General features: G+C 44.6%; 1 protein-coding gene across 1 annotated transcript in view; it reads right to left on the bottom strand.

Annotated features, from left to right (window-relative positions):
- Window positions 1-24,196, bottom strand: part of LOC137095183 (eukaryotic peptide chain release factor GTP-binding subunit ERF3A-like) — a 64,174-nt gene extending 39,978 nt beyond the window's left edge. Inside the window, 4 exon segments of the mRNA XM_067461548.1 lie at window positions 8,878-8,919; window positions 9,084-9,131; window positions 23,669-24,031; window positions 24,034-24,196. Coding sequence (XP_067317649.1) covers window positions 8,878-8,919; window positions 9,084-9,131; window positions 23,669-24,031; window positions 24,034-24,181 — 601 coding nt within the window. The 5' untranslated portion in view covers window positions 24,182-24,196.
- Window positions 24,197-26,347: the final 2,151 nt, after the last annotated feature.

A 26,347-nucleotide genomic window follows, 5' to 3' on the forward strand; every position in this document is an offset into this window, starting at 1 on the left:
AACGGGGCATGACAGAAGGAAATTTGCATATGGTCTCTGATTGGCCAGCCTCAAATCCAACATTCCGAGATGACAAAGAGAGGAAAGGAAAGGCGGGGGGGGGGGGGGGCTGGGTCAGAACACTCCCAATACAGACCGAAATAGGCACACAGAGCCCCCATCACCCACTCGACATCCTACTGCAGTTTGGAGGAGTACGAACCATGGATGATGGGACTTGCAGTACCACCACTCACATTCTGAGACCGCTGTTAACCTTATCCAATGACTGATCAGGACCAAACTTCACACAGAGACCTCTCATGACCCACTTTACGTCCTGGTGTGGTTTAGCCGGGGATGGACCGTGGATTATGGGACTTGCAGTACCATTGCTTAATTCTTCATACCACTGCAACCCTCATCCAATTACCAATGAAGACCAAACTTGGCACACTGAGTCTCCATGACATACTCTACATCCAGGTGCAGTTTGAAGGAGGATGCACCATGGACGATGGAAATTGCAATACCTGCACTCCCTTCCTAAGATCATTACAACTCCCAACGATGATGGATCAGGACCGCAATTTACACAGAGAGCCCGCATAACTCACTCTACATCCTGGTGCGGTTTGGAAGAATTTGACAATGGATGATGGGACTTGCAGTCAATTCACTCACTTCCTGAGACCACTGAGACCCTCGCCAATGACTCATCAAGACTAAACTTGACACATGGAGCTTCAATGACCCACTCTACATCCTGGAGCAGTTTGGAGGACGACAGACCATGGATGATGGGACTTCAAGTACCTACACTACCCAAGACTGCTGCAAAACTCATCTAATGACCAATCAAGACCAAAGTTGGCACACAGAGCCCCCATGACCCACTCTACATCCTGCTGCAGTTTTGGAGAAGGGTGGACCATGGATGATGGAACTTCCAGTACCTTCACTCACATTCTGAGACCTCTGCAAACCTCATCCAATCACGGATCAAGACCAAACTTGGCACATAGACCTCTCATGACCCACTTTACGTCCTGGTGTTGTTTGGAAAACTTTGGAGATGGATGATGGGACTTGCAGTACTTTTGCTCACTTCCTGAGACCACTGAGACCCTCGCCAATGACTATTCAAGACTAAACTTGGCACATGGAGCTCCAATGACCCACTCTACATCCTGGTGCAGTTTGGAGGAGGACAGACCATGGATGATGGGACTTCAAGTACCTCCACTCCCTTCCAAAGATTGCTGCAACCCTCTTCTAATGACCAATCAAAACCAAACCTGCCACATAGAGCCCCCATGATCCACTCTACATTCTGCTGCTGTTTGAAAGAGGATGGACTTTGGATGATGGGACTTGCAGTACCTTCACTCACTTACTGACACCACTGCCACCCTCATCTAATGACTGATAAAGACCAAACTTGGCACACAGAGGCCCCATGACCCACTCTATATCCTGCTGCTGTTTGTAGGAGGATGGCCCATGGATGATGGGACTTCCTGAAAATAATGCAGCCGTTATCCAAAGACCAATAAAGACCAAACTTGGCATACAGAACCACCATTACCCACTTTCTCTAATAACCCGGGCAACGCCGGGTCCCCAAGCTAGTATATAATAAAAGTCAAAACTTGTATGCGGCGGATGTGTGGCGGTGTATGTGCCGGCTTTCTGATTGGCCAGCCTGAAAGTTCCAAGATTCTAATTGGCTGCTGCTGTGGTGCTATTTGCATATGGTCCCTGATTGGCCTGCTTCAACAGGAGCCCCTGGTGGAGAAAAGAGTTCATGACAGAAACTGGGACATAAGAAGGAAATTTGCATATGGTCTCTGATTGGCCAGCCTCAATTCCAAGGTTCCGAGATGACAAAGAGAGGAAAGGAAAGGGCCAGAGGGGGCTGGTTCAGACAATTACCAATACAGACCAGACTAGGCACACAGAGCCCCCATGACCTACTCGACATCCTACTGCAGTTTGGAGGAGGATGAACCATGGATGATGGGGCTTGCAGTACCATCACTCACATTCTGAGACCGCTGTTAACCTCATCCAATGACTGATCAGGACCAAACGTGGCACATAGACCCCTCATGACCCACTTTACGTCCTTGTGTGTTTTGGCTGGGGATGGACCATGGGTTATGGGACTTGCAGTACCTTTGCTCAATTCATGGATGATGGGACTCTTCTAATTACCAATCAAGACCACATTTGGCACACAGAGCCCCCATGATCCACTCTACATCTTGCTGCAGTTTGAAAGGAGATGGACTTTGGATGATGGAACTTGCAGTACCTTCACTCACTTACTGACACCACTGCCACCCTCATCTAATGACTGATAAAGACCAAACTTGGCACACAGAGCCCCCATGACCCACTCTATATCCTGCTGCTGTTTGTAGGAGGATGGGCCATGGATGATGGGACTTCAAGTACCTTCACTCACTTCCTGAAAATAATGCAGCCGTTATCCAAAGACCAATAAAGACCAAACTTGGCATACAGAACCGCCATTACCCACTTTCTCTAATAACCCGGGCAACACCGGGTCCCCAAGCTAGTCTATATCTATATATATAATAAAAGAGAATGTTTGTTTGTATCGGACAGAGGAAGGGCGGTGTATGTGGCAGCGTTCTGATTGGCTGCCACTGTGGTCTCTGATTGGCCAGCCTGAAAGTTCCAAGATTCCGATTGGCTGGGCAGCGGTGCTATTTGCATATGGTCTCTGATTGGCCAGCTTCAAGAGGAGCCCCTGGTGGAGAAAAGAGTTCATGACAGAAACGGGGACAGGAGAAGGAAATTTGCATATGGTCTCTGATTGGCCAGCCTCAATTCCAAGATTCCGAGACTACGAAGAGAGGAAAGGAAAAGGCCAGAGGAGGCTGAGTCAGAACATTACCAATACAGACCACACTTGGCACACAGAGCCTGCAAGACCGACTCGACATCTTACTGCAACCATGGATGATGGGACTTCAAGTACCTCCACTACCCAAGACTGCTGCAAAATCATCTAATGACCAATCAAGACCAAAGTTGGCACACAGAGCCCCCATGACCCACTCTACATCCTGCTGCAGTTTTGGAGAAGGGTGGACCATGGATGATGGGACTTCCAGTCCCATCACTCACTTTCTGAGACAGCTGTTGGACCTCATCCAATGACTGATCTAGACCAAACTTGGCACATAGACCTCTCATGACCCACTTTACGCCCTGGTGTGGTTTGGCTGGGGATGGACCATGGATTATGGGACTTGCAGTACCTTTGCTCAATTCCTGAGACCACTGCAACCCACATCCAATTACCGATAAAGATCAAACTTGGCACACCGAGTCTCCGTGATGCACTCTACATTCTGGTACGGTTTGGAGGAGGATGCACCATGGATGATGGGACTTCCAATACCTGCACTCCCTTCCTAAGACCATTACAACTGCCAACAATGATGGATCAGGACCACAATTAGCACAGAGAGCCCGCATGACCCACTCTACATCCTGGTGCGGTTTGGAAGAATTTGACAATGGATGATGGGACTTGCAGTCACTTCACTCACTTCCTGAGACCACTGAGACCCTCACTAATGACTGATCAAGACCAAACTTGGCACACAGAGCCCCCATGACCCACTCTATATCCTGCTGCTGTTTGGAGGAGGGTGGACCATGGATGATGGGACTTCAAATACCTTCACTCACTTCCTGAAAACAATGCAGACGTTATCCAATGACCAATAATGACTAAACTTGGCATAGAGAACAGCCATTACCCACTTTCTCTAATAACCCGAGCAGCGCCGGGTTCCCAAGCTAGTATATAATAAAAGTCAAAGTTTGTATGTGTGGGAGGACAGAGGGAGGATGTAGGGCAGAGGAGTTTGTGCTGGCTTTCTGATTGGCCAGCCTGAAAGTTCCAAGATTCTGACTGGCTGCTGCTGTGGTGCTATTTGCATATGATCCCTGATTGGCCTGCTTCAACAGGAGCCCCTGGTGGAGAAAAGGGTTCATGACAGAAACAGGGACATGACAGATGGAAATTTGCATATGGTCTCTGATTGGCCAGCCTGAATTCCAAAATTCCGAGATGACAAAGAGAGGAAAGGAAAAGGCCAGAGGGGGCTGCATCAGAAAATTACCAATACAGACCACACTTGGCAAACAGAGCCCCCATTACCCACTCGACATCCTACTGCAGTTTGGAGGAGGATGAACCATGGATGATGGGACTTGCAGTACCATCACTCACATTCTGAGACCGCTGTTAACCTCATCCAATGGCTGATCAGGACCAAACTTGGCACATAGACCTCTCATGACCCACTTTACGTCCTGGTGTGGTTTGGCCGAGGATGGACCATGGATTATGGGACTTGAAGTACCTTTGCTCAATTCTTGAGACCACTGCAACCCTTATCCAATTACCTAGAAAGACCAAACTTGGCACACTGAGTCTCCATGACGCACTCTACATCCTGGTGCGGCTTGGAGGAGGATGCACCATGGACGATGGGACTTGCAATAACTGCACTCCCTTCCTAAGACCATTACAACTGCCAACGATGATGGATCAGGACCACAATTTACACAGAGACCCAGCATGACCCACACTACATCCTGGTGCGGTTTGGAAGAATTTGACAATGGATGATGGGACTTGCAGTCACTTCACTCACTTCCTGAGACCACTGAGACCCTCGCCAATGACTAATCAAGACTAAACTTGGCACATGGAGCTCCAATGACCCACTCTACATCCTGGTGCAGTTTGGAGGAGGACGGACCACGGATGATGGGACTTTAAGTACCTCCACTCCCCAAGACTGCTGCAAAACTCATCTAATGACCAATCAAGACCAAAGTTGGCACACAGAGCTTCCATGACCCACTCTACATTCTGCTGCAGTTTTGGAGAAGGGTGGACCATGGATGATGGAACTTCCAGTACCTTCACTCACATTCTGAGACCTCTGCAAACCTCATCCAATGACGGATCAAAACCAAACTTGGCACATAGACCTCTCATGACCCACGTTACGTCCTGGTGTTGTTTGGAAAAATTTGGAGATGGATGATGGGACTTGCAGTACCTTTGCTCACTTCCTGAGAACCACTGAGACCCTCGCCAATGACTAATCAAGACTAAACTTGGCACATGGAGCTCCAATGACCCACTCTACATCCTGGTGCAGTTTGGAGGAGGACAGACCATGGATGATGGTCTTCCAAAGATTGCTGCAACCCTCTTCTAATGACCAATCAAGACCAAACCTGCCACATAGAGCCCCCATGATCCACTCTACATTCTGCTGCTGTTTGAAAGAGGATGGACTTTGGATGATGGGACTTGCAGTACCTTCACTCACTTACTGACACCACTGCCACCCTCATCTAATGACTGATAAAGACCAAACTTGGCACACAGAGCCCCCATGACCCACTCTATATCCTGCTGCTGTTTGTAGGAGGATGGGCCATGGATGATGGGACTTCAAGTACCTTCACTCACTTCCTGAAAATAATGCAGCCGTTATCCAAAGACCAATAAAGACCAAACTTGGCATACAGAACCGCCATTACCCACTTTCTCTAATAACCCGGGCAACGCCGGGTCCCCAAGCTAGTATATAATAAAAGTCAAAACTTGTATGCGGCGGATGTGTGGCGGCGTATGTGCCGGCTTTCGGATTGGCCAGCCTGAAAGTTCCAAGATTCTGATTGGCTGTTGCTGTGGTGCTATTTGCATATGGTCCCTGATTGGCCTGCTTCAACAGGAGCCCCTGGTGGAGAAAAGGGTTCATGATAGAAACGGGGACATGACAGAAGGAAATTTGCATATGGTCTCTGATTGGCCAGCCTCAATTTCAAGATTCCGAGATGGCAAAGAGAGGAAAGGAAAAGACCAGAGGGGGCTGCGTCAGAAAATTACCAATACAGACCACAGTTGGCACACAGAGCCCCCATGACCTACTCAACATCCTACTGCAACCATGAATGATGGGACTTGCAGTGCCATCAGTCACATTCTGAGACCGCTGTTAACCTCATCCAATGACTGATCAGGACCAAACTTGGCACATAGACCTCTCATGACCCACTTTATGTCCTGGTGTGTTTTGCCCGGGGATGGACCATGGATTATGGGACTTGCAGTATCCTTGCTCAATTCCTGAGACCTTCATCCAATCATCGATAAAGACCAAACTTGACACACTTGAGTCTCTATGATGCACTCTACATCCTGGTGCGGTTTGGGGGAGGATGCACCATGGACGATGGGACTTGCAATACCTGCACTCCCTTGCTGAGACCATTACAACTGCCAACAGTGATGGGTCAGGATCACAATGCGCACAGAGAGCCCGCATGACCCACTCTACATCCTGGTGCAGTTTGGAAAAATTTGGAAATGGATGATGGGAGTTGCAGTCACTTCACTCACTTCCCAAGACCACTGAGACCCTCGTCAATGACTGATCAAGGTCAAACTTGGCACACAGAGTCCCCATGACCCACTCTACATCCTGGTCCACTTTCGAGGAGGACAGACCATGGATGATGGGACTTCAAGTACCTCCACTCCCTTAAAAAAACTTCTGCAACCCTAATCTAATGTCCGATCAAGACCAAACTTGGCACACAGAGCCCCCATGACCCACTCTACATCCCGATGCTGTTTGTAGGAGGACAGACGATGGATGATGGGACTTCCAGTACCTTCACTCACTTCCTGAAACCACAGTGACACTTATCCAAATACCAAGAAAGACCAAACTTGGCACAGAGAGCCCCCTTGGCCAACTCAACATTCTGGTGAGGTTTGGGGGAGAACAGACTATGGATGATGGGACTTCAAGTACCTCCACTCACATCCCAAGACTTCTGCAACAGTCATCCAATTACCAATCAAGACCAAACCTAGCACACAGAGCCCCCATGACCCACTCTGCATCCTGCTGCAGTTTGAAGGAGGATGGACTTTGGATGATGTGACTTGCAGTACCTTCACTCACTTACTGAAACCACTGCCACCCTCATCGAATGACTGATAAAGACCAAACTTGGCACACAGAGCCCCCATAACCCACTCTATATACTGCTGCTGTTTGGAGGAGGGTTGGCCATGGATGATGGGACTTCAAGTACCTTGACTCACGTCCTGAAAACAATGCAACCATCATCCAATGACCAATAAAGACCAAACTTGGCATAGAGAACCGCCATTACCCACTTTCTCTAATAACCCAGGCAGCGCCGGGTCCCCAAGCTAGTATATAATAAAAGTCAAAGTTTGTATGCGGCGGAAGTGTGGCGGGGTATGTGCCAGTGTTCTGATTGGCTGCCACTCTGGTGCTATTTGCATATGGTCACTGATTGGCCAACTTCTACATTCCGAGGAACAAGTTGCATATGGTCTCTGATTGACCACTTTGAACATTCCGAGGCAGCAGAGGGAATAGGAATGGGGCCTGAAGCTGTCAGGAATGGTTGGAGTTGAAGTCCAAAACACCTTGTGGCCCATAACAATGACAGGAGAAGACCAAACCTGGCACACAGACCACCCCCCCCCTCCACCCGCAAGACCCACTCAACATCCTGGTGCAGTTTGAGCGAGGATGGAAAATGGATGACAGGACTTGCAGTACTTCAATTCACTACCTTAGAGCACTGTGGCCCACACCAATGACGAATCAGGACCAAACTTGGCACACAGAGGCCAAATGGCCCACTTTAAAACCTGGTGTCGTTCAGGGCAGGGTGGGCCACTAATGATGATACCTTCACCCGATTCACTTCCCACAGAACATTGTAGCTCCTACACATCACAGACTAGGCCCAAACTTGGCACACAGAGTACTCATGGCCTACTCTACATCCTGATGCAGTTCTAAGGGGGATGGCCCATGGATGATGGGACATGCAGTATTTTTACTCACTTACTGAAACCACTACTACCCTCAACCAATGACCAATCAAGACCAAATTGGCACACAGAGCCCCCATGACCCACTCTACATCCTGCTGCAGTTTGGGGGTGGGTTGACCATGGATGATGGGACTTGCAGTACCTTCGCTCACTTACTGAAACCACCACCCTCAACCAATGACTGATCAACACACAGAGCTCCCATGACCCACTCTATATCCTGCTGCTGTTTGGAGAAGGGTGGACCACAGATGATGGGACTCGCAGTACCTTCACTAACTTCCTGAGACCACTGCGAGCCATATAAATAACTGATAAAGAATAACCTTGACACACAATGCCTTTCTCAAATAACCCGGGCAGTGCCGGGTCCCCAAGCTAGTATCAAAATAAAAATAGATACCAATAAATGTACATTAATTGAGGCATCAGTAGGTTAAATGTTTTTGAATATTTACATAAAACTGTAATTTAAGATAAGACTAACTCTGATTAAGCCATTATTCTAACATTCAAAGTAAATGTGCTTACGTATCCTTTCAATAATAATAGAGTAAAATAATAAATGTAATAAAAATAATATTAATAGAATAAAAGAATGGAAATGTAATAACAGTAATAATAGAGTAAAAATAAATGTAATAACAATAAAGTAAAATAATAAATGTAACAGTAATAATAAAATATGGTGTATAATAATAAAAAAATGTAACAACAATAACAACAGAGCAAAAGAATAAATAACTTTGACTAGAGTATAAGCCAAGGGGGCTTTTTCAGCCTAAAAAAAAGGCTGAAAAACTCAGCCTTTTGCTACCCACTTTTTTTGATTTTTTAAATTTCATATGCAGTTGCTGTACTGTGACAATAACACAATGGAGATGTAGTGAGGGAAGCAGTTAAGCACTATGAGAAAATACATTTAGCTGTTTAATCACACTTACCAACTTGTTCTGAGACCTCCATACTGTCTGCCACATTTGAGCCTAGAGCAACAATATCCAGTATGTTAAATATGAAACTTTACTTCAAACAGTTCATTGAGATAGGTCTTTACACAAACCACAATTTGTCAGAGGTTTAACCATTTCTCCCACCCAATCACTTTGGAGGTTCTGTTTTAGATTTTTTCCCAAAAAGTGTTTATTACCTTCACAAGACGATCGCTGCTCCTTTTGTGAAGATTCTGCAGAGGCCCCTTGAATCAGACATAAAGAAGAGACTCAGTATTGAAGTATTTATTTATTTATTATTTCAACTTATATGCTGCCACTCCCCTGGGGCTCGGAGCGGCTTACAAAAATGGCTAAAATCTAACAAAATTTAAAAGCAATTTAAAACAATTTAAAAACAGTAATATCAAACATTAAAAGCCTGTATGTCTTACATGCCCTGCGGAAAGCTGGTAAGTCCCGCAAGGCACGGACTTCAGGTGGCAGAGTATTTCAGAGTGATGGTGCCACTGTTGTGAAGGCTCTGTGACTGGTTGCTGTTAGACGCAAGGTCTTGACACTGGGATATAACTTCAATAAACGTAAGTTGAAAAAAGAATAGACAGTTTATCTAAAGAGATAAGGATTATAATACTGTTTTCTTCATTGTTTAGTAAAAGATAAAGGTTTCCCCTTGACATTAAGTCTAGTCATGACCAACTCTGGGGAGTGGTGCTCATCTTCATTTCTAAGCTGAAGAGCCGGCGTTGTTTGTAGACACCTTCTATGTTATGTGGCCAGCATTACTACACGGCGTGCCAAAACAGTACCTATTGATCTGTTTTTGAATTGTTAGGTGGGCAGAAGCTGGGGTTAACTATGGGAGCTCACCCCGTCCACGGATTTGAACCGCAGACCTTCTGGTCAGCAAGTTCTGTAGCTTAGCAGTTTAACCCGCTGTGTCATTACAGCCCCTACTAATTACAAACCCTAAACTTTACATTTATTAAAAGCATATACACTGTAGTTCTATTTCATAAGCAATGTTGAGTATTATGTACACATATTTACTCAAATCTAACACTCACCTTATTGACTAAAATTACCTTCTCAAAATTAGGGTGTGCATTAGATTTGCGTAATATGGTAAATATTTTTTTTGGATTTCAGGGTTTTGAAAATTGAGATGCCCACTAGATATGGCGGTGCATTAGACTCAAGTCAATATGGGTAGTTTCTTCAATCAGGTTTTTCCAAGTTTTCTGGACTACAATTCTCAGTTCGCCTTGACACTGAAAATTATCGTTTCTGAATCCAGATTGTCTGCTTTGAACTGAATTATATGGCAGTGTAGATTCACATCATCCAGTTCAAAGCAGATAATCTGGGATCGATGGGATCCCTGCTGAAATCTTTAAAGAGGGAGGACCTGAGCTGACACACCAACTCCACCAGCTCATAGAAAAAATGTGGGTGACCAAGAAAATCCCAGCAGATTTCAAGGACGCCACCATCATCACCCTCTTCAAAAAAGGGGAAAGAACAGACTGCGGAAACTATCGAGGTATCTCCCTTCTAACCTCCGCTGGGAAAATCTTCGCAAGAATCCTTGCAAACCGCCTTCTGCCTCTCTCAGAAGACACCCTCCCAGAATCCCAGAACAGCTTCCGCCCCTCCAGAGGAACAGTGGACATGATCTTCACTGCAAGACAGCTCCAAGAAAAATGCAGAGAACAAAACCAACCTCTGTACATGGCATTCATCGACCTTGCAAAGGCATTCGACACAGTGAATCGCAGCGCTCTCTGGACCATCCTCCACAAAATCGGGTGCCCAAACAAATTTGTGAACATCCTGCGGCTCCTCCACGATGACATGATGGCAACAGTCTTGGAAAGCAGTGGCTCCCAAAGTGACCCATTTAAGGTGGAATCAGGTGTCAAACAGGGATGTGTTATTTCCCCAACTATTCTCCATCTTCATCACTATGATACTTCACCTTGTTGATGGGAAGCTTCCCACCAGAGTGGAAATAATCTATCGGACAGATGGCAAGCTATTTAACCTCAGCAGACTGAAAGCCAAAACCAAGGTTACAACAACAGCTGTTATAGAACTCCAGTATGCTGATGACAATGTCGTCTGTGCGCATTCAGAAGAAGATCTACAAGCCACTCTAAACACCTTCGCAGATGCATATGAGAAGCTCGGCCTGTCACTGAACATTGAGAAAACCAAGGTGCTGTTCCAGCAGTCGCCAGCCAATCCCTCTCCAATGCCAGTAATACAGCTTAATGGTGTCACATTAGAAAATGTGGACCATTTCCGCCATCTTGGTAGCCACCTCTCCACCAAAGTCAACATCGACGCCGAAATACAACACCGCCTGAGCTCTGCAAGTGCAGCATTTTCCAGAATGAAGCTTATTCTATATTTTTCCTCCATTTTCATTGACGCCTGTGTACACATCCTTGCTACTGGTTCTGTTTGCATGTTACCATATCAAGACTCCAAAGATTGTGATTTTCAGCTTGGCTAAAACATTATATAAATATTACCAGAGTAAGTATTAGGATGGCAGTGGTGTGATAGTAGGGCCAGTTTTTAAAACCCTTACTCCAGAGGAGAGTCTTACGGAGTTTTGCTTTCTAGTGTCAAAGTTTGGTTACATTAATAATCCAAGAGTAAGGGTTTTAAAAACTGTCAATCCTAAAAGTCACTTAGAAATGTATACATCCATCCATTGCCAAAAATAAAGAACTCTTTTAATATTTGATATTGACAAGGCTGAATTCAGTTCAGGACAGTTATATCCATTGGTCAAGAAAGTGCTACATTTCTTAAGGTGTAATATTTAACAAAGAACAGTTGAGATTGAAACCTTTCAATTTAAATCTTTACAAAATAAAAAAAGTATTCTAACTTCAGGGAATAATTAGATATATGTGTTGTTTAACATCTGGCAATGCTACATATTGCTGGGCTATGAAGCACCACTGGATAGGCAAAGCAAATTCATATTACTATACAGGCAGTCCCCGAGTTATGAATAAGAGAGATTTTGTAGGTTTGTTCTTAAGTTGAATCTGTATGTAAATCAGAACAGGTATATTTTAAGTGCAACTCCAGCCACACACACATGCACACACGCATGTTTTGGATAGCATGGGAAAGGGTTAACACTCCTGTGGTGTTTCCTTTGCTGTCAGTGCCCCTGTTCAGAAGATTTCACCTCACTTTCTGTACCTGTGATAATTGGATTTAGAAAAATGTGGCTTGTTATGGGATCAGGGATAAAGCCTCAGGGGAGACCCTTTCCCCCCTGATAATGACCCTTATAGTAGGAATTTCCCTTCCAAAGGGTAGATTTCTCTCACTCAGCCCCATTCTTAACTATGATTTCTAGAGCAAGTTTGCACTTTCACATATCTGGGAATTATTTTTTCTGAGACTGGCTCTTGGCTACCACACCATCAAAAAAGCTCAGTTAGGGCAAGAGTATGTGCAAATCAACTACTTAAACTGACAAATCACAACCAACCAGGATCCTTAGACCCACTTCTCAAAGTATATAAAGCAAAGGTTACTCCCATGCTCTTGTATGGAGCTGAAGTTTGGGGTCTAAACCAGGTACCATTATTAGAGCAATCACAATCACAGCACCTGCGAAGTTTCCTAGGAGTGGACAGGACGACCCCAGCTGCCGCAGTAAGAGCGGAACTAGGAGTACACACAGTGGATGGCTTATCCAAAATCAGGGCCTACAACTACTGGGCAAAACTGATGGCCATGGAAAATGATAAGACTCCCAAAACTGTGCCTGTTAGAGCAGATAGAAAATCAACATTAGACCTCTTGGTTAGTTCTCCTGACAAAATACATTAGGAGCTGTGGACTTCCGACTCGGTATCCGAATCTCTTAGAAGAGTTAGACCCAAAAATAGTTGCTCAACGAGTATTGGATATAGAAGGCCAAAAAGACATCGCTACCCTCAGTAAAGCTGGCTCACTGAAATGGTTAGGCCGCTTTAAACATACCTTCCAAACAGCTCGATATCTAAAAACAGAAATGCCTAAACACAGTAGGAGGGTATTTACCAGAGCTCGTTTTGAACAGCTGGATACAATGGACAAGCACGGAAGGTTTAATCAAGTCCCATACAACGAACGATTTTGTATTTGTGGAGCACCAGAGGTGGAGGATATCACACATGTATTGTTCAACTGTGAGCTATATAAGAAAGAGAGAGACCATTGCCTTGGGACCATACATTATTCAAAAAACACACTGGGACCCATATATTAAAACCTCATTTTTGTTGGCCGGCCAGAACCCTAAAATAACACACAAAACAGCCCTTTTTCTATTCAAAGCAACACAGCTGAGAATTGCACATTTAGAATCAATTGGGGTAAACTGTGGAGGTGACGCAGACATTTGACCTGAACGAGATCTTGTTAACAGCTTGTTTATTTTAACTTCTTTTATACCGAGGGTTTTATGTTGTAGGTATGACTATGTGTTAATTGTGTTATGTGTTAAATGTTTTGATACGGCCAATAGGCCAATCAATAAAACGTATCGTATTGTAACTATTATTTGTTTATAAGTCAGATGTTTGTAACTCGGGGATGGCCTGTCTGCCACTTTAGTTTTGCCAAGACAGGAAGCTCTAACAGAACTGAGCAGGCCACGCTGGCAGAAGGCCATTATCTTGAATATGAAGGAAAGGCAAACATAGAATTATAGAGATGAAAGAAACCCCAAGGGCCATCCATTCCAACCACATTTTGCCATGCACACAATCAAAGCCCTCCCAACAGATGGCCATCCACTCTCTTTTAAAAACTCAGAGAAGGAGACTCCACCACACTCCAAGGCTGCAACACATCCCACTTACCATCTGCAAGTTCATCCTAATGTTTATGTAGAATTTCTTTTCCTGTAATTCGAAACAATTGCTTCAGTGTGTCCTAGTTTCTAGAGGAGCAGTTGTGTACCTTCAAATCATTTTAAACAAAGAGCAACCCTAAGATGACCCTATAACAGTTTTTTTTCTTAATCTGAGGAAGTTTGCCAATCCCTCCCTCTGAAGATGAGAAAGCGACTTCCCAAAGATCATCCAGTAAGTTTCCATGGCCAAGTGGGAAGTCTTCAATGTAATAACCCAATACTCAAACATCACACTGGCTCACTTTTCCCTCCCATTCTCCTTATGATGAACTATAGGTTAAGAAAAGAACCTATCCTCTTGTGTATTACGACTCATCATGCATGTTTATGAACAACTCTTCCCTATAAAGGTTGCATCATAACAATTTAAGTCAATCTGAAAAAGCCAACACTCAGGAAGAAGAGGCACCATGATGCTGAAAAACTTAAGCCACATTATTTTCATCCCGCAGAACCCCAGCTGAAGTATACTTGTCAGGTCATAAAGCAACCAGAAAAATCAAAACTGCTCTACATTTAAACATTCCTTTGTGTTAATACTGATGTTAAAAAACAAACTTTAATTTTGTTTTAGCAACAAGAGGCATTCACCTCACACATCCAACAATGATAAACAATAAAAGAACATTGTACAATACCCCAAGTGTTATGTAATAGAAAATACAGGGCTCCCGCATACTGGATCACAATTGTATAACAATGGGATTAAACAGATTTCTATGGATTATAGCTGTACTTTGGATTCTGGGCCAGTAGCATGGTATTTCTAGTTCATACAGCTGCTTACCTCATTGAATTTAAATGTTACTCTGAAGTGCCACCCTAATGTTTGTTAGTTTTAATGAAATAATGTGGGACGATGCTCAAAGCCCAAAGAAAACCTGACATTCAAGAACAGCCCCAGAGAAATTCAGCAGGGTAAGGGTGTTCCTTGCGATTTGTCCAGTTCATCTGTGTTGTTGTTGTTGTTGTTATCTCTCCCGAAGAAGACTTAAAGCATGTAGAAGTTTAATTATTATATATTACAGCACATCATGGCTGACAATCTTGCCTTAGATCCAAAAGCCTTTTCTGCTAATCTGAGATATATGGATTCATTAACCATGGACAACAGTGATATCCTCACTTCAGAAAATCTCTGATGCTAAGTTCTTGTTCAACTAAAATGTTTTTGTACTTTACATGCTAAGAAGTCACTCTCCAAATGACTGGAAAAATCTAACTCCTTACATTGCTTCCAACAAAAGCTTTGTTTATAACAGTCCATAGTTAAAAATGTTCCAGAAGTCAAGAAACGTTTTTAAAACTTTCTTTCTGAAACTTAGCAAAAGTAACAAGGAATTAAGTGAAGCATTCGGTCAGCTTCAGAAACCACAAGGATATCCTGAATGAGATCCCTTGGTCAGAATACTCTCAGTTCATGATGGAGGTGAGCTTCTTAAAGTTGAGCTACTGAAGGCACATAATGGCAAACAAATCTAATGAGAAAATAATGGGGAGAAATCGAAAGAAACCAAGTTGGATATTTAACATGCTTTTAACCTGAGAGTTTGCGAAGACAACTATGAAAATGGTGTGATCAAGAAACATAATTAATCGCAGTTTAGGAAGGCTAAGAGGGTTATAGCTCAGAATGAGTTCAATCTTGCAAGCTGGGTTAAAATAATAAAAAAATGATTTCCCCAGTGATATTTGGAGCAAGGGAAGGAAGAAGGAAGTGGCTGGTCCACTACTTGACAAAATGTATGATGCATTCCAAGGTTGTCAAGCTCATTTTCCTTGAGGGCCACATCAGCCTCAGGTTGCCTTCAAAGGACCCTTGAATCCATGGATGGAGAATCCATGGGTACAGAGTGCTAACTATATTTTTTACATAGTGAACGTTGTTCTTAGGTTTTGACCCAATTTGGGTCCCCAGATGTTATTGAACAACAACTCCCATCATTTTTGATTGTCCACTATATAGACTAGAGATAATGGGAATGGCAACCCAACAGCACTTGTGGCTCTGGGGTTAGGGAAAGGTTGCAGGCCATCTTAAAGTCAGACATAATACCATAAGCCTGTTTTCTAAATTCAGACCCCACTCTCCTGGCTAAAAAGAACACAATGTAGCCTTCCAGACATTCTTTTATTCCAACTCTCATCAGGTCTAGCTGTGATACCTAATGATGAGGAATACAGCAGTTGTAGTTCAACATCTGGGGGACTACAGAAAAGACATGGTGTGGCAGATTTGGCCTGTGGGCCTTGAGTATGACACACATGTGCTAATCAGTGCCAGCGAGAAATCAGAAATACTCAACATCTTCTTTACCCTTTTCCTCTTTCCAAAAGGAAAATAATGTTTGATAAGGTTAAAGTACAATACATGTAGTCGAAAGGGAACTGCAGCACAAAGCAGTAGAAGAAAATTGTTCCTTCATTTTTCTGGGTTTAGTTCTCACCATTTTGGATTCTGACTATTCACGAGCTTGTGTCACCTCCTCCTGAGGCTGCCATGTGGCATGCAGGAAAAGATCCGGCACACCACTTTACTTCTCCTGTGGATCTGGGTCCTCTTCTTCCTTGTGCCATCCATGTCTGTTTTACCCAAAGGAAGGGAGATATGGAGTAGAACACAAACACTTTACCAGCAGGAAGAAGAGGAAGAACCAGATCCACAGGTAAGTGATGTTTTGGGAGCATGCGGGACCGAATCCTCCTCTTCTTCCTGTTTGTCAGCTGTTTCTGTTCTGCCCCATGTCTTTTTTCCTTTGCCAAGGCAAAACAAACACTGGCCACATGATGGGGAAAATCCCTGTGAAAATGGAAGGAAGACTACTGTGTTACAGAAACACCTTGCAACCTGAAATGAATTCAAAACTCTGGTCCTAAGTGAACTACATCAAAGGGGAAAAAACCAAATTTGCCTATGTAATGTCTGACACTCTGAAAATTCTTGCAGAAGTCTCTGCACACTGGTACCAATAAAAGATCATTTAATAGCCTGTCACTTACCAAAAAAAATTGCTGTGAACACTGTGAGTCATCATGGGTTTCTCAAACTACTTTGATCTCCTTTGTTGACAATTACAACCTGAGTAGATCCGGGGAATGCTATGGATGTAGGGCAGCTTGACTTAGATTAAGAGTTTCCAACATCAAAATCCCTCATTATATTTAAGATTCTAATAATGACATTACTCCTATGGTGGCAATGTTTATTGTTTGATCGACTAGGAACCAGAAAATCAAATTAAGTAATTCTTTCAGAAGTAGGAGACTACATCAGGTTGCTTACTGAAGATATGTACTATCACTGTTGCCATTGTCACTGTTTGCACGTAGCTTTGAATTTTCCTAGCCCCCGGATTCAAATTACAAGAAAACAGATTCAAAGTAAAGATTAAATAAATTATTTTGATTGGGAGATCCATTTAATGGAGAAATAGACAGCCTTAGAGAAGCGTTTCTTAACCTGGGGGTAAGAAATCCTGGGGGGCGGGGGAGGAGAGTCACGAGGTGTGTTTCAGAGGGGTCACCAAGACCATCAGAAAACACATATTTCTGATGGTCTTGGGAAGCCCTTTGGCAGAGAAGGCGGAAAATCTCTCCGCCTGTCCTCTTCATTTTTGGAAACAGAGGAGGAATCCTTCCACCAAAAGCCCTCCTCTGCTATGATTTGCAGGCCTTTTAGCTAAGAGGGGGGCTGTTTCTGAGACTCCGAGTGGGGAAGGAAAAGCAGGCATGCTCAGCGCATGGTAGCATAGTGCGCATGTGCGGGTGAGCAAGCGAGGCTGGAGGGAGGCTTGCACCAGTGGTCAACAAGGGACTGAGAGTGACCCAGCAGCACCAGGAGGAGGTAATTTGTGACACTATTTATTAGAAAAATGTCTTTTGTTTTTTTTTATTAATGCTCCCATTAGAAAGTGCATAAGGATGTTGGTAAACAACAACCCCCAAAATAATGTGTCAATCCTCCCCAAACCCTGCCAGTATTCCAAGTTGGCTACGTTGAGTCTATGTGCCAAGTTTGGTCCAGATCCATCATTGTTTGGGTTCACAGTGCTCTCCAGATGTAGATGAACTACATCTCCCCTTAATCATTGTCAATTCCTTCCATCCCCTCCAATATTTTCTGTTGGTCATGGGGGTTCTGTCTGCCAAGTTTGGTCCAGGTTTGTCATGAGGGGGCTGTGGAAGTCAGAGCTGAAGAAGTTGAAGGTACTGCAAATCTCACCATCTGTTGTCCATACACTTCCAAACATATTGTTTTTGTGATTAATCACTATACTTTATGTTCAGTTTGTAAGATTGAAAATGTATCCTGCATATCAGATATTTACAATATGATTCATAACAGTAGCAAAATTAGAAATAATTTATTTAAAGCATTTATATTCTGCCCTTCTCACCCCAAAGGGGACTAGTTATGTAGTAACAAAAATAATTACCACAACATGAGGAACTGTACTATGGGGTTGCGGCATTAGGAAGGTTGAGAACCACTGCCTTAGAGGATAATAGATTATTCGTCATTCAAGATTTCTAAACACAGGTTAAAAGGCCGGCTCCCACCTTGGAGGCTCTCAGGAATGCTTTAGTTGTACTGTAAAGATGGTGGAGGAGATGTGTGGTTATTAAACTTGGCCTCCCAGAAATGCTGGACTTCAGTTCCCAGGAGATGGTGTCACAGTAGCTAATGATTCATGGTCTTTGATCACCTAATCAAGCTACAATGATTAGGTGATCAAAGACTGATAATAACTGGACTAGATGATCCCTGGAGCCACAATCAAATCTACAATTCTCCTAGTCTAAGACTAGGATATAATACTGAATGTTGAACTGCCTCAAGACAAAGTAGAGTTGAATAGAAAGAGAAGAGACATTTTGCCTTGTTCAAAAGCAGTAACCCCATGCCACTGGTTGAGCAGGAACAACTTGCTTCATTCAGAAACAATAAATACAAGAAAGTTGAGAAAATAAACCCATACACAACCTTTGAGAAGAAACATTTGATCTCATTTGAGGGGCTGTGATGTCAGAAGACCACATGGTACCACTAACAAAATTTCCAACTGGTTCCTTGCTGCACACTTTTAATCTGATCATAGAAATTAAATTTCATGGACACTTCCACTCGCTTTGAAGGAATGACTAGCCCTAACTTGTCTTCACTTTTAATCCAAATATATAAGTTAATGCCCTTCTGTCTATGAGATATTTAGCATTAGATCGGACACAGCTTTAGGATCAGATGTGAGGCACTGAATACAAAATTACCTGAACATCAGAAATCTACTGCTTCTCTGTTCAATTCCTTCTCAACCACTTATCTATTTCTGCCACAAAGGCCTCCAGAAGAAGTCTCCAATGTCTCAGGAATGTAGAGAAATGAATATAGCAGTCCCAAGACATTAAAATTAAAAACCCAGTTCTCAATCTGGCCTGGAATTGGTAAAGCATTGCCATAAGATATTTGTATCTCTTAATCCTTATTAAGAGGCTTCTAGTCACATATTGAAGTTTTGGAGCCATTTTCAAAAGGCTCCTTCTTTTGCCTTACAATGGTATAGACATCTAGACAAAGAGAGCAATCCGTCAGTTAAGACCACAGCTGGTAAAGCAGCTGAAGCTGTGAAAAGGAGCTCAGAAACTAGAGGAGCTAGTTGTACCATCAGTAACAAATATCAATGCACCCTTTTAGGAGAAGTGCTGGGAAAAACTATAGCTATAGCTATAAGGGACTGTCCCAAATATGACCTGAAAATAATTTTCCAAAATGTCATAGTTTAATCAAACTGTTAACATTTCACAGACTTTGTGTGGCCTCTCCTTCTTTTGGTACTGAAATTTATTAGCTAATGCTTCTACTACCCATCAATTCAATTAAAGTGTCTGAAGGAGTTATTTCAACAACTTTTTAATCTGATTTTAATCTCAAAAAACTTAGATTATTTCTCAGGTTAGCAGTTAGAACATGGGGAGCGGGGTGAGCTCCTGCTGTTAGGCCCAGCTTCTGCCTACCGAGCAGTTCAAAAACATGCAAAATGTGAGTAGATCATTAGGTACCACCTTGGCAGGAAGGTAAGAGCGCTCCATGGAGTCATGCTGGACACATAACCTTGGAGGTGTCTATGGACAATGCCAGCTCTTCAGCTTAAATGGAGATGAGCACCACCCCCTCTGAGTTGGACATGACTAGACTTAATGTCAGGGGAAACCTTTACCTTTACTTGTTGGTCCTGGAATGCAGAGGTGAGGGGTCTTCCATTAAAATAATTTCAGCTTTTTATCCAAGTTGTGAAGGCTTAAAGGTATCTGGAGCCAGATGTCCTGAACTCACCAGGTGACTTTGGGTCAGTTTCCCAACCTCACAGAATTACAATGGGTGAATAGGAAAAAAAACAGAATAGCAGCATACTTTGCAAATCTTTTCAGCTATCCCGACCTCTGCTTCTGAAAGCAAAAGGTAAAAGACAAATGAAGTCCCAGGCAAGATATCTTGCATCAAATCCACTAAGGTGCTCTCAGACACATATCTCAAGCTGCCTCAATGGACCTCATAAATCCACATTAATCATTTAAAGTACCAGAAACACCTACAATAAGGACATCCTCTGTCACTGAATTGAGGAACCTAAAGTTCTGCCCTCCTGGTTCAACAAACTTTCTGCCTCTCTGGTCGAACAGAACTCTTTGTGGGGCCAAATGTAGTCTAACACACCCCTTTCCTCCTCCTTATGAAACCATTACCAGATCACAGAGTTGGAAAAGACCACAAGGGTCATCCAGTCCAATGCCCCACCATGCAATAATACACAATTGAACGGTTGACCATCCAGTCCAACAAAATTCAATGGTTGGCCATCCAATCTGGTTTTAAAACCTCCAAACAAGGAGAGTTCACTGCACTCTGAGGCAATATATTCCATGGTTGCAATTTCCACCACAAAATGTTTTTCCCCATAGTATTCAGATGAAATGTCTTTTCCTCTAGTTTAAATCCACTGTTTTGCCAGCATGAGCAGCAGAAAACAACAACCTTGCTCCGTCTTCAATATAATATCTTTTCAAATATTTAAACATGGCTATCATACCCATCTCTCTAAGCCATTTCTCAGGCCCTTCCACACAGCTGAATGAAATTCCACATTATCTCCATTGAACTGGAATATATGGCAGTGTGGACTCAAATATTCCAGTTCAAAGCATATATTGTGGGTTATTCTGCCTTGATATTCTGGGTTATATGGCTGTGTGGAAGGGCGCTCAGGATTCCTGATCTTTGATCCCTTTGGGTTGTCCTTCTCTGGACACGTTCCAGCTTGTCAATAGCTTCCTTGAACTGTGGTGACCAGGACTGGACTGAGCATTTTAAGTGAGGCCCAACCAAAGCAGAATTGAGTGGGACATTTACTTTCCTTTATTGACACTACTTGTATTGATGTAGCCTAGAATCCTGTTAGGGTTTTTTTTTAACTACCGCAACACACTCCTGACTCATTTTCAGGTTATGGTCTACTAAGATTCCCTAGAGTTCTTTCACATTTTTGAGGACAAGTCAGGTGAATTTCCATTTTTGGTTTCTTTGTTAGCCTTGGCCTGTTCTCTAATCTTTTCCAGGTCATTTTGGACCAGATCCTTTCCTCTGGGTATTAAGCTGTCCCTCCCAATTTGGTGTCATCTACAGATTTGATAAGCACACCCTCTATTCCACCATCGAAGTCACTGATAAAAATGTTGATAGCACTGGGCCTAAGAATCAACCCTGTGGTGCACCACTAGTCACTTCTTTCAGGCTGAAGAGGAACCATTATGGAACCCCCTTGAGGTTAGGCTTGTCAACCAATTACAAATCTACTCAAGAGTAGCAATATTTAGCCCACATTTCCGTAGCTTATTTGCTTTATTAAGATCAAGATACAATATATCCACAGCACTCTCTTCAAAAAGCTGCCCAAACCAATCCTAGAAGCAAATAAGAACTCATTTCCATAGCTGAAATGCTACCATTCTTGAAAATGGTTAGTTCTTCTAATTTAAGTCCTTGCTCCAATTATCCTCTTCCCACTAAACAGGTATTTGAGTAGATTTCCCATCCTAAATGGGATTTATGGGAGTTGCCCCCTAACCAACCTGGATGGCACCAGGTGAAGGAATGCTCATGGTCATATAAGGCTTGGTAAGACACAGGATGATTCAATTTGGAAAATTACTAGGCAGTCATTGCACTCTCACAGACCAAGGTACTTAGTAGGGTTCTTGGGAGGAGAAACAGCATGTGGATCAAAAGACAACAAACACATCTATGGCCCCATATACTCTGACTGTTTAATGCAGTTCAAAATTAACTTAAAACTGTGACGGTCAGACAACAAACTCCCAGATAGAAAGTCCTGAAGATGCACCAGTACTCTATGCTTCATGGAGTCAACGCCTCAAACGGGTTCCAAGATTTCCCATGTGTGCAAAGGCTGGAAAAATTGGCTTGTTGTAGAAACAAGAATTGGGGATTAAAGCTTCAGTGGACACCCCCTTTCCCCATAATAACTCTTCTAGGAGTGGATTTCCCTTCTGAGGGGGAAATTCCTTTCACTTCCTGACCCCCATTCTTAACTAGGAGTCGGATGCAAATCAAATGTTTGTAACACAGGGACCGCCTGTGTGTATATAGAGAGAGATTTCATACACACATACATATATCAAGCAAGAGAGAGATTGATAGATAGGAGAGAAACCCAGCTCCAAATATACACACAAAGTGTGTGTATGTATATATATATAGAGAGAGAGAGAGAGAGAGAGAGAAAAGTAGAGATAAAACTGGATCCAAATACACATGCAAAGTATATGTGTGTGTACAGAGAATCAGAGAGAGAAACACTCTATAAACACACCCGTATTTACTCCAGTCTAATGTACCATTGAATCTATTGCATAACTCAGTTTTTATAACCCTGAAATGCAAAAAAGTATTTACCATATTATGTGAATCTAATGCACACCTTAATTTTGGGAAGGTAATTTAGTCAAAAAAAGGTGGGCATGAGTAAATATGGTATATACTATCTCTCTTTATATATCTATCATATACATATAATGAGAGAGGGTTTATATATCATTTTCTATATAGAGAAATTATATATATATGTATATATATATATATATAGAGAGAGAGAGAGAGAGATAGCGAACACACATATATATATAAAGAGAGAGGGATTATATATAGGTTTTATATATAGAAGATATATAGATATATATATAGGTTATATATAGATTGCTTATATATAATGAGCGCACTTACATATAGGTATATATATACAGAGAAAGACCTTATATCTAGGTTTTACAGAGAGAGGGGAAGAGATTACATATAGGTTTTATATGTGTGTCTATTTATCTATCCATATAAAGAGAGAGGTAAATTTCTGCCATGTGAATACACACACACAGACTATATAGAGAGAGGGGGAGCGAGGTTATATATATATATAGAGAGAGAGAGCTTATATAGAGAAGGGGGAGAGAAAGCTTATACAGAGGGGGCTATATCTAGGTTTAACTGAACGATAGGGAGAGGTTACATATAGGTTTTAAATGTGTGTGTGTGTGTGTACATCTCTATATATAGAGATACATTTCTGCCACGCGAATATGTATATATATATAGAGTAGATGGGTCAACTTGGCCCCTCGAGGGGGTTTGGACTCCGTCTCCACTCCTAACAGCCTACCGTCTGTTAGAACTGGTGAGAGTTGGAGTCCAACCCCCCCCCCCCTCCCAGGGCGGGCCGAAGTAGGCCCAGGCCTGAGGGAGGGAGCGAGCGAGCGAGGCCTGCTTTGGGCCTGCATGCTTACCGTGTGGCGGCGGCGAGGGGGGCCCTGCTCCTCCTCCCCTGAGGAAGGCCGGCACGAACTCGGCGGCGTGGACGTTGGGCACGAAGGGCTTCGCGTTGACGTTGAGGAGCCGGCTGAAAGCCGCGCCCAGCCGCTCCTGCTCCTCGGCGTCCAGCTGGGCCGCAGGGTGGGCCTCTCCGTGGGCTTCTCCCTCAGGAGCGGCGGGGCTGGGCAAGAGGCCTTCGCTGGCGGCGTCTCCTCCTCCTCCCGCTCCGCCACTGCCGGGCTCCACCTCCGCCTGGTCCCAACAGTCCGGCGCCGAGTCGCTGCTGCTACCGCTGCCGCCGTTGTTGGCCTCCATTTTGACAGGCAGAAAAAGCCGGGGGAAGGCGAGCGCGGCGCCGGCGTCCGGACCAACTCAGCACTCCTCCGCGTGCGAGCGAGCGAGGCGGACAACTCCTTTGGCCCCTCCGGCCCTCCGTAGGCCTCTCCTCGGACGCCATTTTGGTAGTTCCCTTCACATTGACTTCCCATTCCATTGCACAGGCGTCTCTACGCCTCCCGAACTACGCCTCCCAAGAAGCTGTGCGCCTGTTCGCTGACAGGGAGCTGATTCGTTTTTCTTTACGTATGAGTCAGCGCATACGCACGCCGCAAACGACAAATCCCGGCGGCCTTTGCGAGGAGGGAGACTCATATTGTATTATTATTAGTGTTATATTGTATTTGTGCTGGTACAACTGTACCAGAAGCTCCAATTTTGTTTGCTTTGCATTTAATGTTTGTTGCAGTCTTAAGTTGCAGGGATTTTGCAGATAGGTGGCTTCCTTTGGCTGCATTCATAGGGCAAGCCACCTGTCAATAACAGTTAGGATCCCTGGTCCCAACCCTCTCTGGGTTTTTTGGAGGGAAGGGGCCATTTTTCAGGCAGTCACTCACAAGGAAGCCGGCCTATAGGACGCATGTCAGTTTGTTCCGTAGAGAAGGCTTCATTCCTCAAAACCTTCCGGGGAAATAGAAATAGCCATCCGGGGATCTTCCAAAGGTGATCTGGGGTCCATCCAGCGACCATCCAGGGGCCATCCAGTGACCATCCAGTTCCAGGGAAACAGAAGGAAAAGGTCCCAAAGGCTTTGGCTGAGAGCTCACAGCCTCTCAGCCTCACAGCACCAGAGGGGAAAACAGCCCTGAAGTTTCCACAGGACATCACTGCAGAACCACAGAATTCCAGCTAAACATCTTCTAGCTTTGTCTGAACTCTAAAGCCCATTACTTCTGGAAGTCTCTAACAATCTCTCTTCGGGCACCCTGGCTTCCCACTGGGTTTAAAGTGTGCGTTCTATAGAATAAAGACATTTTGTTCGGACCCAGTGGCGACAGAAAAGTTTTACATTGTAATATTATCAATATTATCTATATCTATAAATCTGTTAGGGAGTCCAACGGAACAACAAAAGTCTAAAAAACTCCAACGAAACTGAACCAAAATTGCCATGCCCATAACACAACCCACTAGGTACAAACAAACCAAATCAAAATACAAAAAAAATTAAAACACACTCACAATTAGACAAAACAACTGAGCATGCGCAATGGCGCCCAGCCGCCAGTTCCCCCACGCGCGCACATGGCCTGCCGGCCAACACTCCCTCCACGAAGCCCTGCCCCTGGGAAGCAGCAGCACCGCCGCCGAGTGCTGCAGCCTTCCCCGGGCAGGAAAAAAAGCCCCAAACAACAGGAGGAGAGAGCAGCAAAAGAGGCGAGTGCTAGGAAGGGAAGGGAAAGGAAAGGCGGGGGAGGGGGGTAGAGAAGGGGGAGAGGCCATGCCTCCATCCTCCATCCTCCTTCACTCCTCTTCCCCCCCCCCCCCGCCGCACACCCACACACACCTCCAAGAGCCTCCTTCATCTTACCCCTCCCACGCGGTCTCCAAGCCCGCCCTGTCAAAACCATCCCTCCTCCCCCTCCTTCATCTTCCCCCCGCCAAAGCCCTGCCCACTCCAAGCCCCGCCTCGTCGCACACCGCCTCCAAGCCCGTTGGGAAAGCAGCAACAACGGCAGCAGCAAAGGAGCATCCAAAGGAGCATCCACGCAAGAAGTGGGGAGGGGGAGGAGGAAGGAGCATCCACGCAAGGAGGGGGGAGGGGGAGGAGGAAGGAGCACCACGCAAGGAGGGGGGAGGGGGAGGAGGAAGGAGCATCCACGCAAGGAGGGGGGAGGGGGAAGAGGAAGGAGCATCCACGCAAGGAGGGGGGAGAGGGAGGAGGAAGGAGCATCCACGCAAGGAGGGGGGAGGGGGAGGAGGAAGGAGCATCCACGCAAGGAGTGGGGAGGGGGAACAGGAAGGAGCATCCACACAAGGAGGGGGGAGGGGGAAGAGGAAGGAGCATCCACGCAAGGAGGGGGGAGGGGGAGGAGGAAGGAGCATCCACGCAAGGAGGGGGGAGAGGGAGGAGGAAGGAGCATCCACGCAAGGAGGGGGGAGGGGGAGGAGGAAGGAGCATCCACGCAAGGAGGGGGGAGGGGGAAGAGGAAGGAGCATCCACGCAAGGATGGGGGAGAGGGAGGAGGAAGGAGCATCCACGCAAGGAGGGGGGAGGGGGAGGAGGAAGGAGCATCCACGCAAGGAGGGGGGAGGGGGAAGAGGAAGGAGCATCCACGCAAGGAGGGGGGAGAGGGAGGAGGAAGGAGCATCCACAC

This window comes from Anolis sagrei, chromosome Y (genome assembly GCF_037176765.1).
Source record: "Anolis sagrei isolate rAnoSag1 chromosome Y, rAnoSag1.mat, whole genome shotgun sequence".
NCBI lineage: Eukaryota > Metazoa > Chordata > Lepidosauria > Squamata > Dactyloidae > Anolis > Anolis sagrei.